At 38.6% G+C, this 15,867-nt stretch overlaps 1 protein-coding gene across 1 annotated transcript in view; it reads left to right on the plus strand.

Annotated features, from left to right (window-relative positions):
• The window catches only part of SBF2 (SET binding factor 2), a 589,674-nt gene that overhangs the window by 499,299 nt on the left and 74,508 nt on the right, over nucleotides 1-15,867 (plus strand). The window contains exons 19-22 of the mRNA XM_050757377.1: nucleotides 11,442-11,612; nucleotides 13,121-13,383; nucleotides 14,433-14,605; nucleotides 15,411-15,484. Of these exons, the coding sequence (XP_050613334.1) occupies nucleotides 11,442-11,612; nucleotides 13,121-13,383; nucleotides 14,433-14,605; nucleotides 15,411-15,484 (681 nt within the window). The remainder of the gene's footprint in view (nucleotides 1-11,441; nucleotides 11,613-13,120; nucleotides 13,384-14,432; nucleotides 14,606-15,410; nucleotides 15,485-15,867) is intronic.

Raw genomic sequence — 15,867 nt, forward strand, 5'->3', positions numbered from 1 at the left:
CCGCTCCTCGTGCTTGCCTTTTGGGGGAAGAGGGAAATCAGACTATCGTCTTGTTCTGGTTTTCAAAGGGAATGCTTCCAGTTTTTGCCTATTCAGTATAATATTGGCTGTGGGTTTGTTATATATAGCTCTCATTATTATGAGGTATATTCTTTCAATACCTAGTTTATTGACAGTTTTTAACATGAAGGGATATTGAATTTTATCAAAGGCCTTTTCTGCATCTATTGAGATAATCTTGTGGTTTTTGTCTTTAGTTCTGTTTATGTGATAAATCAAATTTACTGATCTGCATATGTTGAACCATGACTAGCCTGGCCAACATGGCAAAACCCTGTCTCTACTAAAAATACAAAAATTAGCCAGGCATGGTGGCATGCACCCGTAATCCCAGCTACTCAGGAGGCTGAGGCACAAGAACCACTTGAACCCAGGAAGTGGAGGTTGCAGTGAGCTGCCATCGCACCACTGCACTCCAGCCTGGGTAATTGAGCAAGACTGTCTCCAAAAACAAAAAACAAAAACAAAAACAGAACAAATTTTCAGTGAACGCTTATGGATAGATTTTTTGGGAGGGTTTGTTTCTAAACTTAGATTTAATGATAATTTAATGGTGAACCAAATATGTTTTAAAATTTATGAGTTGATAAAGATATTAATTTTTAAAAACCGAACTAATTGGTTACCTGTGGTAGACACTAGAAAAACAACTTACTGTTTTTAAAATTGTTAAACAAAGGGATTGAATCAAATATTTATCCTGCTTTTCTAATACAGACTATGCCTGTGGTTCACCAACAGTTGATAAGGGAAACTTTCTTTTATGGAAGTACTCTAGGCCGGGCGCGGTGGCTCATGTCTGTAATCCCAACACTTTGGGAGGCCGAGGTGGGCGGATCACAAGGTCAGGAGTTCAAGACTAGCCTGGCCAACATGGTGAAACCCCATCTCTACAAAAACTACATAAAAGAATTAGCCGGGCGTGGTGGCGGGCACCTGTAATCTTAGCTACTTGGGAGGCTGAGGCAGAGAATTGCTTGAACCCAGGAGGTAGAGGTTGCAGTGAGCTGAGATCATGCCATTATACTCCAGTCTGGGCAACAGAGCAAGACTCCGTCTCAAAAAAAAAAAAAAAGAAGTACTCTAACTAATGAGTGAGGAAGTAATGCTAGAATTAGAATATCACAATTTTACCACTTCTAATTATTAACAAATCTGGGCATTGACAATCAACATCGTCTAACATAACAAAAGGAGAGACAAACAGATGTGCCCCGTGAGTGCTACCCCTCGGGGTAGTACTGTCTGAAGTATTCTTGCCAAACAAGCCTGAATCTGATAAGCCTCTAGATTCAACTACTGATTTGTAGGAAAACACAGAGGACAAAAGAAATGTGTCAGATGTCACCACTGGGATGCAGTCAGACTGATGGAAACTTTATGGGACAAATGATCCAGTTTTTTCAACAAATAAATTGCAAGTGGAAAAAGAAACTAGAATAAAATCGATGCTAGCAATATGCAGACTAATGGTAATATATAATTATTTGACCTTAATTCCTACTTGAGTTAAGCAAACTGATGGTAAAAATAGCAGAAAAACAAACTTTTTTACATTTAACAATTGTAAATTTGAACAATGACTAGATATTTGATATTAAAGAATTTTTATTAATACATAACTATACATTTTTATGAGGTACAAGTGATATTTCAATACATGTATACAGTGTGTAACGGTCAAATCAGGGTAACTAGAATATCCATCACCTCAAACGTTTGTCATTTCTTTGTGTTGGGAACATTTCAAATCTAGCTTTTCTGAAATATACAATAAATTATTGTTAACTGTAATCACCTACTGTGCTTTCAAACACTAGAACTTATCCTTCTAAATGTATTTATTCCCCCTCCCCAGTAGCCCTTCCCAGCTTCTTGGAACCATCATTCTACTCTCTACTTCCATTAGATGAACGTTTTTTGCTCCCACATATGCATGAAAATGTGATATTTATCCTGTGCCTGGCTTATTTCATTTAACATAATGACTTCCAGTTCCATCCATGTTGCTGCAAATGACAGGATTTCATTCTTTTTTATGGCTGAATATTATTCCACTATGTATATATACCATGTTTCCTTTATCCATTCATCTGTTGTTGTACACTTAGGTTTATTCCATATCGTGGCCCTTGTGAATACTGCTATAATAAATGTAATCTCTTTGATATACTAGTTTTCTTCCTTTTGGATATATATCCAGCAGTGGTATGGTAGATCTACTGTTTTTTTTTTTTTTTTTGAGACAGAATCTCGCTCTGTCGCCCAGGCTGGAGTGCAGTGGCGCGATCTGGGCTCACTGCAAGCTCCGCCTCCTGGGTTCACGCCATTCCCCTGCCTCAGCCTCCCAAGTAGCTGGGACTACAGACGCCCGCCACCACGCCCGGCTAATTTTTTGTATTTTTAGTAGAGATGGGGTTTCACTGTGTTAGCCAGGATGGTCTCAATCTCCTGACCTCGTGATCCACCCGTCTCGGCCTCCCAAAGTGCTGGGATTACAGGCGTGAGCCACAGCGCCTGGCCTGATGGTGAGCATTTTTAAATATGCCTGTCGACCATTTTTATGTCTTCTTTTAAGAAATGTCTGCTCAATCATTTGCCCATTTTTTTAGTCAGTTTTTTGCTTTTGAGTTGCTTGCATTCCTTATATACTCTGGTTATTAATCCCTTGTTGGATGGATAGTTTGTAAATATTTTCTCCCATTTTGTACGTTGTTTCATTAGTTTGCTGATTGTTTCCTTTGCTGTGCAGAAGCTTTTTAACTTGATATAATCCCATTTGTCTATTTTTGCTCTTTGTTGCTTGTGCTTTTGAGGTCTTGCCCAAGAAATCTTTGCCCAGACCAATGTCCTGCAGCATTTCCCCAATATTTTCTTCCAGTAGTTTCATAGTTTCAGGTCTTACATTGAAGTCTTTAATTCATTTTGATTTGATTTTTGTATAAGGTGAGAGATGGAGGTCTAGTCTCATTTTCCTGCGTATGGATATCCAGTTTTCCCAACACCATTTATTGAAGAGATTGTTATTTCCCCAGTATCTGTTCTTGGCACCCTTGTGGAAAATCAGTTGGCTATGCATACATAGATTTATTTATGGGTTCTCTATTCTGCTTTTTTAGTCAATGAGTCTGTTTTTATGGCAGTACCATGCTGTTTTGGCTAATACAGCCTTATAGAATATTTTGAAGTCAGATAGTGGGATGCTTACAGCTTTGTTTTTTTTTTTCCTCAGGATTGCTTTGGCTATTCAGGGTCTTTCTTATGTGATTCCATATGAATTTTAAGATTGTTTGGCTAGGACTTCCTGATATTAAAGAATTACTGTTAATTTTTTAAAATAGTGGATTTGCAAAATACCTACATGAAATGATTTCTTATTAGAAAAATAACCAATATGCAATAACCCAAAAATGCTTATTGGTATAGATAACAATGAGAATTACCACATTTACTGGGACCTGTGTCAAGTACTTCCAGGCCCTACTAAATGGTGCTGAAACCAATAATCAATAGTTGGCAGTTGAAATATATGATGATATTTATGCATGATTGTTTATAATAGCAAACAGTTGGAAATAATACAACTGTCTATTAACAGAAACAAGACAACGCTGTATATTCATACCATGGAATTCCATACAATAGTTAAATTGTGCAGTAGTTGAAAAACAAGACTCTATAAGCCAAACTGGCTGGGTTCAAATCCCATCTCTGGCCTGTCACTCCCTATCAGTGTTCCCTTGAACGAGTCACTTCTTTTTGCCTCAATCCCCCCCCCCCACTTTTTTGGTTTTTTTTTTTAAACAGTTTTGCTCTGTCATCCAGGCTGGAGTGCAATGGCACGACCTTGGCTCATTGCAACCTCTGCCTCCCAGGTTCAAGCAATTCTCCTGCCTCAGCCTCCCAAGTAGCTGGGATTACAGGCATGTGCCACCACGCCCAGCTAATTTTTGTATTTTTAGTAGAGATAGGGTTTCACAATGGTGACCAGACTGGTCTTGTACTCCTGACCTCAGGTGATCCACGTGCCTCAGCCTTCCAAAGTGCTAGAATTACAGGCATAAGCCACCGAGCCTGGCTATTTCCTCATTTTTAAACAGGGGAAATAATGGTACCTATCTCAGCGGGTCATAAGATTGTAGTGAGGATTAACTGAGTTGATAAATATTTATACTGAAAATGTATTATACTCAGAATAGGTTGGTTATAATAATTTTTTCTTATTTTAAAGACTTTTTACAGAGATATTTTTAGTTGTCAGATAATTCTCATTACCTGAATAAATCTAACAACATAATGCATGAAAAACCAAGTTGCAGAATGAAACACAACATTGTACTACTTGTATAAAATTGTCCAGCCTAGGCATCATAGTGAGACCCCCATCTCTACAAAAATTTTGTTTAATAATTAGCCAGGCATGGTAATGCACACCTGTAGTCTCAGTTACTCAGGAGGGTGAGGTGGGAGGATCACTTGAGCCCCAGAGGTTCAGACTGCAGTGAACCAAGATCATGCCAACTGCACCGTAGTCTGGGCAACAGATGAGACCCTGTCTCAAAAAAAAAAAAAAAAAAAAAATAAAAACCGGCCAAAAATAAGAGGATTAGGAGAATTTAGATCGTATCGTATATTTTTGAGACCACCAAACCCAGGCAAAGGACTTGACAACTGTCTTGCATTTGATGTCTACAAATTTCTGGACCACAAAGGAAAGAAATTGATTTATCCTCTGAACTCTTGATATTTACTAAACAAATTAAGACACAGAATCATTAGAAGCCTAAGTGGTTTAAAACTGGAGTTCAGCTGGGCCTGGTGGCTCATGGCTTTAATCCTAGAACTTTGGGTGGCCAAAGCGGGAGGATCACTTGAGCCCAGGAGTTTGATACCAGCCTAGGCAACAAAGTGAGACCCCATCTCTACAAATAATACAGAAGTTAGCCAGGCATGGTGGTGTATGCCTGTGGTCCCAGTTACATGGGAGGCTGAGGCAAAAGGATTGCTTGAGCCCAGGAGGTTAAGACTGCAGTGAGCCTCGTTTGTGCCACTGCACTCCAGCCTGGGTCACAAGACGAGACTATGTCTTGAAAAAAAAGGACTTTAATCCTATCATCCCAACTACTGACATTTATAGAACCTGGCACATCAAGTGAATACTGGACAATGCTGGTGGATGAATATGCCTCTCATGCAGAAATTGTATGCCTCGATCTTCAGAGCAATCCAGAAGGGGTATAGACTATTCTGAGTTTAAGGATACTTGTACTGTTCAATCTCTGAGTATCAGGTAGTAAAACAGGAAAAAATGTGGAATACGCTTTTAGTCACCCCATTTAACTAAATGGATTACTCACTATTCTGTAAATCCCACTAACTAATGAACATAATATTCTAAATACTCATTGCTTATAGGCCATTCTCTTTCTGCTCCTGCTGAGTTGTATGTTTACAAAAGCCAGTTGTGTTTTGTCCCAATTAATTATATAGTTTTGTTAGATATCACATAAATAGATGAAGTATGAGTTATATACATGAAAAGCATCAATAAGGGATAGAATAAAACCTGCAATATAACTGATATATTCTTTATGGACATACACAGGTAAAAAACAAAATGGGAATGATAATACCTAATTCATGATAATGGTCACCTCTAGGATAGGAGAGAAATAGAATCAGGAGAGGTATACAGTGGACTTGTATGTATTGTATGTCCTTTCTTTAAAAAAAAAGGGGGGGAGGGACAAAGCAAATATGTTTAAGATGTGATAAAGCCAGGTTTTGGATACATATTTTTCCTATTCCTATCTTCCTTTTGTTTGTCTCTCAAGACTAAGCAAAAGAAAGACTCCCAATTTCATCAGAAAATGCTCTAAAATTAATTATTAAAGGGATTTATTATCTGGACTTGGTGAGACCAGAGCAGAATCACAGGAGGACTTGCTAGCACCATCCTTGAATTGTGCGGTTAGTTAGGTACACTTACATTCCAGGGACCAGAACTAGATAGGAAATCACCAGCAATTTAAACAATGAATCTCTGCATTATTCTTTAAGACCATTACATGTTTATGGATAAGTCCTGCCAGCTAGCCTTCTTTCCTGAAATCTGGTTTTCCCTGAGATCCCAAACTAGAGCCTTGAGCTTGGGGAACAAACATATCTAGCCAGACAGGCCTTTGACAGGCCCCTCATGCTGATATCTTAACCTTTCCCTGGACCATCTCATCTCTCAGATGATTTACGTCCTTTATTTGGATTTGAAACTGGCCTGCTGGTAGGCGAGCCCCATGAGTTTATTCTTCATATCCTGTCCCATGCTGGGTTTCCTTTGAAAGCTTTGTGGAAAATGAATGGCATTGCTTAATCTGGTATCTTCAAGGGCTATTTTTTCTAGATAAAGAAGAAAGTCAACGCATTCTTAAACATCTCATAAAATTGCATGGCACAATATCACTTGTTTCCTTAGGACAGAATCATAAAAATTATTATGAAATATAAATATTGTTGCCAGAATTGAAGAGAATGAGAGATGTGATTTGGCAAAAGCATTCCCAACCAGCACCACCGCTCTCACACCCTCAGTATGAGTTAAATCTCATCTTTGTGCAGTGTTAAAAGATTATGATGCTAGTGTACAGACCAATTTGTAAAACCATCTTGTCTTGGGAAAGTTTTTTCTTCAAACCAGGGAAATTATTAGAATAAAAAAATTAAATACAAAATAATAAAGAAAATTTTTAAAAATAAATTATTACAATCAGAAGATAGTTTTATCCGTAGATGCTTATTTTCTCTGTTTACTAAAACTACTGCTACTGTCCCAGGTTATACTGAATTTGAAACCCTAAAGTCTCATTACATCTTTTTCTACATAATTATATTACAGGTTTGTTTGTAAAATATCTTAATTTTGTATCTTACAGAGACAACATAGAGTAATGGAAAGCTTTATTTCTGTTCCCATCTGTTCTACTCATCTTGCCATATGACCCTGAACAGTTCTTTTTCTTTATAGATTCTCTCAAATGCACAGTGAACACCTGAAATATTTACCTTACCACCCACTTTCTATCCCAAGCTGACTGCAAAGTTCCATTTTTGCAATTTGTAGATCAAGCCATGATAGCGTCCAGGCAGAATAAAGTGATACTGCCCTCTGCTGGTCCTGAGAACACCCATCAGTGAAATGGCCCTGCCCATTCTCACTGAGGCACACAGGGCTCCTTGCTTGTGGTTGACCAGACAAAGCAAGAAACCACAAAGAAAGAAGGCAAATTGCATGTCTAGAAAAAGAATAATATTTTAAGTATTTGGAGGTTAATGATTTCTAATGCACATATCAGGAAATCGTTTTATCTACAGGCACTTATTTTCTCTGTTTACTAAGACTACTGCCACTATCACAGATGCCATAGCCATTTGTGTCTGTCTTGCCACCAAGTGTTTGTACTATAGTCACTTTACCCTGCTGTGATTCTCACCTAGTAAGCAGGCTGTGGGCCCCTTTGGGCCACTGTCACTCTGTCTTGCACCATTTTTCTTCCTTGGGACATATATAGTCCCCCTTTTGTTCAAATTACTTAGATTAGTTTTTGCATATTCAACTTTTAGTTTGTGAATAAACATGAAGATACAGGTTGAGTATCTCTAATTCAAAAATTTGGGCCACACTTGGTGGCCTAATCCTATCCCAGCACTTTGGAAGGCCGAGGTAGGGGGATTGCATGAGGCCAGGAGTTCAAGACCAGCCTGGGCAACATAGTGAAAACCTGTCTCAAGAAACTTTTTCTTTTTTTTGAGATGGAGTCTCGCTCTGTTGCCCAGGCTGGAGTACAGTGGCACGATCTCAGCTCGCTGCAGCCTCCGCCTCCCAGATTCAAGTGTCTCTCCTGCCTCAGTCTCCCAAGTAGCTGGGATTACAGGTGCCCGCCACCACACCCAGCTAATTTTTATATTTTTAGTAGAGATGGGGTTTCACCGTATTGGCCAGGCTGGTCTCAAACTCCCAACCTTCAGTGATCTGCCTGTCTCAGCCTCCCAAAGTGCTTGGATTACAGGCGTGAGCCACTGTGCCTGGCCTCAAAAAACATTTTTTAAAATTAGCCAGGCATGGCAGTACATGCGTGTAGTCCTAGCTACTCAGGAGGTTAAGGCGGGAGGATCCCTTGAGCCCAGCAGTTCTAGGCTGCAATGATCTATGATTGTCATCAGCCTGGGTGACAGAATGAGACCCTGTCTCCAAAAAGAAAAAAGAAAGTCCAAAATGCTCCAAAATTCTAAACTTCTAGCAGGCTGGCATGATACTTAGAAGAAATGTTCATTGGAGCATTTCAGATATTAGATTTTCAGATTTAGAATGTTCATCCAGTAAATATAATGCAGATATTCCAAAATCTGAAACACTTCTGGTCCCAAGTATTTCAGATAAGGGACACTCAACCTGTAATGTCAACTCACATGTGCCAAGGAAAGCAAATATACACCATCAGTGAGAAAAATGCTGAAGAAAGGTGGGGCTTCATTATACACTCAGATTCCTGTACATCTCTGTTAAGTTTTAATAAAAGATGTTTAATTAATAACTTTTTTGGTGTGTTGATTATCCTAAAAGTGCTTTATGAGAATCTGATAAGGATTTGTTTAAAGCTCGTTTTTTTTGGAGCTTATCTATATTAATATAATTTCAAGACTTCAACATTTTTAGAGTCGCCGTTGATTATGTTATGCTGCATTTGTAAGAAATGGTACTGCCCTTAGTATACTCATGGTAAAGGCAGTTGAGAATTACAGTTTTATCTCATTTGAGTTTAGTGCCTTTAAAATCTCTTTCAGGCTGGTCATGGTGGCTTACATCTATAATCCTAGCACTTTGGGAGCCCAAGGCAGGTAGATCACTTGAGCCCAGGAGTTCAAGACCAACCTGGGAAATATGATGAAACCCCATCTCTACAAAAACCCCATCTCAGCTCACTGCAACCTCCACCTCCCAGTTTCAAATTTTTCTACAAAAAACAGCTGGGTATAGTGGTGCACACCTGTAGTCCCAGCTACTACAGCTACTAGAGAGGCTGAGGTGGGAGGATCTTTTGAGCCTGGGAAGTTGAGGCTGCAGTAAGCCACGATCATGCCACTGCACTCCAGCCTGGGTGACAAAGCCAGACCCTGTCTAAAAAAATAAAAAAACTGTTTCAAAATAGCCTTGTGGGCCAGGCACGGTGGCTCAAGCCTGTAATCCCAGCACTTTGGGAGGCCGAGACGGGTGGATCACGAGGTCAGGAGATTGAGACCATCCTGGCTAACACAGTGAAACCCCGTCTCTACTAAAAAATACAAAAAACTAGCCGGGCGAGGTGGCGGGCGCCTGTAGTCCCAGCTACTCGGGAGGCTGAGGCAGGAGAATGGCATGAACCCAGGAGGCGGAGCTTGCAGTGAGCTGAGATCCGGCCACTGCACTCCAGCCTGGGCAAGAGAGCCAGACTCCGCTTCAAAAAAAAACAAAAAAAAACAAAATAGGCTTGTGTACTGCTACTGAAATAATTGCTGGTCCTTACAGTAAAGGACTAAAAAATGAAGGAGGAAAAAGTGTGTAATCCATGTCCCAAGTGTCTTCATGCAGAGTATATAAGGAGCTTGTGATTCAGTGTGTGTGGCTTCTGCTTACGCACTCACAAAACCACACACATTTTGTTCATGATTTCCCATAGGTAGACAGTAGCTGTTTGTTAAATGAGCAGATAGACGACATGAAATCCAACAGTGATCCCTGTGCACCCTCAAAGAACTCCTGATTTTTGCTTCATAGCCACAACTTACAGCCACTTAATAGGGAGAATTGAGGTTATAGCCAGTTAGCTCAGCAGCAGTAACACAGTCCTATCTTGAAAAGGTCTTACACATGGCATGTAGTACACAGAGACTCTTCAAGGCAGAATCACAACCACCTGGCTTCTGACTACACAGGCACTACGTTTTGTGGTATTCATGATACCTATTCCAGCTCCAGACCAAAAAGGAGATTAGCATGTATTAAGCATATAATTTTTACCAGATGTCTTATATATCTGGTATACATTCCTAAGAAATAAACCAACTTTTGTTGTGTAACTGTTATATAACCTTAGTAATCATCTTCAGTGTCCAACATTTCAGAAGAGACTCGGCTTATTAAATTGCTTCAAAAGAAAACTTATCAGAAACTTTAGTTCTACTCACAGAAAATAGATGAACTCAATTCCAAAGAATAAAATGGGCCAAAAAAATGTTTATGGAAAATGGTACCTACTTTTTCTTGGAAAATTATGAATTTTTTAAAATTTGAAACATCCTTAACTTTTAGAGGTGAGAGAAGTAGTTCTAGAAAGATGACTCAAGTCACTAACTGAAATTTAGCAGTGTAAATTATCTTTAAAATTTGAAAAGCAATGTTATATAAGTTTTTTTAGAGGTTTCAAGGCAGAATATTACTTTAGAAACAAAATCATAAAGTGAGGGGAAAACAGAAGTGCTAATTGGCAGTTAATTTGGCATTTAATTTATTTTGATTTACTTTCAGTTCTTTTGAAAGACAATTTGATGTTGTAAAACGAGCAGGGGTTTTGGAACTAAACAAACTTAAATATATATGAAGTGCCTTCTAAATGCCTGCAGAGTTCATTTTCCTTCCCTCTGTTGTTAATCATCTCTTAAGTTTACTCTTACTCTGAAACCCAGCAGGAAGTCCCTGAAAGGAAGGCGGTTTGATTTGTGTTTATCTTTCCCTGCACAAATTTGGTTACCAGAAAATGCCCTTGAAGCCGAGGACAGTCTTCTAGAGAGTATGTGAGCCAGGCAGCAGCTTTGGTGGGGAGGTAATGGGCTGGAATGAGCAATAGGAAAAGTGCGGTTCTCCTGAGTCCCTAATTCATGCTATATCCTCATTCTGTGTGTAAGGCCAAGCTGTAGGTTCACTCACATATCAATTGCTGTCTCTTAAAAAGAGTACCCTAAAGCCAAGTAGAGGAAATGTTAAATTATCTGGAGTTTTATGTTTACATCGTGATGGATTTTATTATATGCCCTAATTGTAATAATATTCACTAAATCTACAGTGCCTCCTTTTCCTGTATTTTCTAATTGATATAATAACAGCTTTGATTTTTAGCTGTTACTAAAATACCCATTTTGATAAGGTGACTGAGACTCTCAAGGATCCAACAGCAAGCCCACAGTTGCCAGTTAAAAAAGAGTAAGTTGCTGATTGCTAAGCCTGTACTACCATAAGATATTCTTTAGAGAAATCCTTTGATCACATCTATGATTAACTGTGGCCCCTGTGACCTTATGAACTGTTATAATTCTGCCAGCCCCATGGTGATATATTTTGTGTATTCTCACAGAAACTTGCCCCTGGAGTCAGCCAGTTTGCTTATACATGTGTACAAGACCACCCCATTTGGACAAATCAGCAGTTTTGGGAGACAACCTTTTACAATGCAGTGCAGGAACAGGTTCGCTCCCTTTATCTCTCGGCCAAGGAAGACAATCATGCCCCGCATCTGAAGCAAAAGGTAAGAGAGAAGAAAAGAACGCTAATTGTGTGGGATTAGGATTCTGGCTTTAAGGAAAGCAGACCTTCCCAGGGCAAAAAAAAGCTCTAGCTACTTCCTATCAGTGTATTTGGGTTTTATTTAGGGAGCCCTGTGATATCTTTCTTCTGTTGTTTTCAGACATTATGTTTTTCCATAATAACTTCTTAATTCACTTCTTCAGCACTAGGATTGTTTTAATATACTTTAATAAATAAGAATTTCCTGGAAATGATTATAGGAAGTTGAATAGAAAGAACAAACCTAGGCCGGGCACGGTGGCTCACGCCTGTAATCCCAGCACTTTGGGAGGCCGAGGCGGGTGGATCACGAGGTCAGGAGATCGAGACCATCCTGGCTAACACGGTGAAACTCCGTCTCTACTAAAAATACAAAAAATTAGCCGGACGTGGTGGCGGGCGCCTGTAGTCCCAGCTACTCGGGAGGCTGAGGCAGGAGAATGGCGTGAATCTGGGAGGTGGAGCTTGCAGTGAGCCGAGATTGCACCACTGCACTCCAGTCTGGGAGACATAGCGAGACTCCGTCTCAAAAAAAAAAAAAAAAAAAAGAACAAACCTAAAATAACAGGCATACTTCTCTATGCAACTAACTTTCCTGGAGGAATGTCAAATTAAAGTTAATTGACTCCAAAATAAATGTAAAATTTAGTAGTTCTATTTTTTAAAAATGCCAGTAATAAATCTAGGTCTTCTTCTAGGAATATTCTATATGTTTCTCTCTGTTTCATCAGCATAAAATATTTTTATGAAAAATATCAGAAAATATTTTAAAATCAAGGAAATTGTTTTTAATTTGAAAGAGTAGTTTTAAATACTCTGAAAGTTTAAAATATCATTTACTAGCTCTCTGGTTTGGGTCAAGTCATGTTACTTCACTGTGCCTTATTTCCTCACTGGTAAAATGGATATGATTATTATGAGATTTTAGTGTCTAATATATAAAGTGCATTGAAGAGTACCTGGCATGCAGTAATAATAAGTGTTAGAAATTATCCTCATGAATTGAATTTAAAGCAGCCTTAAAGGCTGATTATCATTATACTTCAGAAATTTATTGGGCTTTGGGGGTGCTTTCGATAATTTTTTAAGCAGCTGTAATGTTAATATTGACACATCTCGAAAGAATTCATAGAGCAAACACATGTCACTGCTTCTTTGCCAGCCATTCTAAAGAAGTCTATCCCGGAGCCAGCCCTAGGTTAGGTACAAGTGAGACCATAGACATACCAGCTCTTCACAAGCTATAAGGTGCTTTGCTGCTGCTTCCTGAGGTTTGTCACATAGTTCCACTCAAGGCCTGTTGGATCTGGGAAAGAAGACTAGGTTTTGTTTTGTGGTTGTTATGTTTTGTTTATGTTTTCATTTTTGCTGATGTAAGCATTTAATAGAATAGTTATTTAAAACATCTATGTTTTTTAAGCTCACCTGAAGTGATGGTTCTCTTTTGGATTGTGTTGCTTTATTTTTTAGGATAAGCTTCCTGATAACCAATATCAGGAAAAGACAGCAATGGACCTGGCAGCTGAGCAACTACGCCTTTGGCCTACCCTGAGCAAGTTAACTCAGCAAGAGCTAGTGCAACATGAGGAAAGCACTGTCTTTAGTCAGGCCATTCACTTTGCAAACCTCATGGTGAACCTGCTAGTTCCACTCGACACAAGTAAAAACAAGCTTCTAAGAACATCAGCACCAGGTGACTGGGAGAGCGGAAGCAACAGCATTGTCACAAACAGGTACCAAAATGTGAACACACAGACCCTCCTCCTACTCTTCTTGGGACCAGTCTTGGCTTGACAGATAATATTAAACATTTTGAGCAAATACTGCTCAAATTTTAACATATTTGATTATTAACATATTGACATATTTCAAAAGTTAACCATTAACATATTTCAAAAGTTAACCATTTTTTCCTCACCTTTGGACTTTTTCAGCTTTTCTCTCTAAAAGATTCACTTTATCCTACTATTCTTAACCACTTCCCACACTCTCTTCTTTTTTGTGACCTAATTTTTCCAAATGTCTCACCCATTACTGATCCAGCCCTTTAGTTACTGTCTGCCAAAGCAATTTACAGAAATAATTCCAGAGAAATTAGTGAGCACCTTCTTGCAAAAGTGACTGTTTGTTTCTCAGCCCTCCTTTTCCTCAACCTTATAGTCATATCCTCAACCATGCCTTCCGTGTCTCTACCCTCCAGTGACTTCTCATACCACTGAAACTAAAACCCAAATGGGTTGCAGTTTACTCAGAGAGTGATAAATCCTGGCAAGAGAAAGGTTCATAGGACAGTTTGGTCCTTACATACCGAAGAATATGCCTGTTGCTGAGAAAAATTCTCTTACTTTGCCTACCAGGAAACATGTTCCTCAGTTGCCAAATTGCCAAAGATAGCCATATTACTTGGTCTCTATGTAATAATTAACTTGGGAGGACAGGTTGCTTTAGAAGGCCCAGGTAGTCCATAATAAACGAGAGAATCCTCTTTTGCTTTATTTTCTGTGGTTCCTGGGTTCCTTTTGGGAGAGTGACAAAAGGTATTCCTTACAGAAACAAATCTGGGTCCAAAGGATAATGCCTGACAGTAGTTTCCAAATGTAGACAAGTAGAACGTTGTGTTTTATCACCATGACTTACTAAGGAGCCATGGAGTTAAGTGAGCCTTCTACTTGAGTAGACATCTCTTTGATCATATTTCAATTGCTATGTAAATTGACTACTATATAGTAGTCATTTGTTGCATTTGAGTACTGACCATGATTTCTTTCCTTGACTGTCTTAGTATTGCAGGAAGTGTAGCTGAGAGCTATGATACAGAGAGTGGGTTTGAAGATTCAGAGAATAATGACATTGCCAATTCTGTTGTGCGATTTATTACCCGATTTATTGACAAAGTTTGTACAGAGAGTGGAGTTACTCAGGATCACATCAAGAGCCTTCATTGCATGATACCAGGTAATCACTTTGCAGATATTAGAGAATCAGAATATTGGAGATTATTGAGTTTCAGCATAAAACCTGGCAATACGTGTCTTCCATATAGTTCAGCCATGCTATTTATTTATTTTCTGATTAGTTTTTAAAATGTTTTTAAATTGTTGTAAAATACATATATAACATAAAACAATCTAAGTGTACAATTCAGTGGCATTAATTACATTTACAATGTTGTGCAGCCATCACTATTATCTATTTCTAAAACTTTTTTATTACCCCAAACACTCTACCCATTAAGCAATAACTCCTGTTTCCCCATCCTGCAGCCCCTGGTAGCTTCTAATGTATTTTCTGTCTCTATAAAGTGCCTGTTCTAGATATTTCACATAAGTGGACTTAGATGCTATTTGTACTTTCGGGTTTGGTTTATTTCACTTAGCATAATGTTTTTAAGGTTCATACGTGTTGTGGCATGTACCAGAATTTCATTCCTTTTTATGGCTGAGTAATTTTCCATGGTATAGCTGTCCCACATTTTATCCATTCATCTGTTGATGGACATTTGAGTTGTTTCTCCCTCCCTTTTAGCTATTATAAATAATAATACATGAATATCCACATACAAGTATCTATTTGAGTCCTTACTTTCATTTCTTTGGGGTATGTATGTAGAAATGGAACTGCTGGGTCATAATGGTAATTCTCTTTAACTTTTTTGAGGAACCACTAAACTTTAATTAACTTTTAATTCTAAAATATCCAGAATTTGTTTTTATTCTGCTTGTCTGTGTTCTTTAATTTTGAATACTCTGACTCATCCTAGGAATTGTAGCTATGCACATTGAGACCCTGGAAGCAGTACATCGAGAAAGCAGAAGACTTCCACCTATTCAGAAGGTAATAATTCCAGACTACATGCTTTCAGGGCATAGCCTCTCTTCTTAAAAACAAACGATAGACTGCTGTGTGCCAGGAAAGTGTGTTCACCTAACCTTTTACAGACACTAGCTCCAGTTTTAATGATATGTTAAACTTTCAGAGGAGTTTGTCATATAGAACCTTATAAAAAGGATACTGAAATAGGAACAGAATCTTTTCTTGGATTCAACAAAGGAGCGATAATAACCTCTCATTGAGTCTACTTTTATAGGCAGGGCATAAATTAGGAACATTTCTAACCTCTAAGCCCAACCCAAGATTTTATTTTGTGCCTATTTTCTCCCCCTCCCCCACCCCTAAAAAAGGATTTAAGGCAATTATCATAAAAAACCCAGGTTTCT

This window comes from Macaca thibetana, chromosome 14 (assembly GCF_024542745.1).
Source record: "Macaca thibetana thibetana isolate TM-01 chromosome 14, ASM2454274v1, whole genome shotgun sequence".
Taxonomy (NCBI): Eukaryota; Metazoa; Chordata; class Mammalia; order Primates; family Cercopithecidae; genus Macaca; species Macaca thibetana.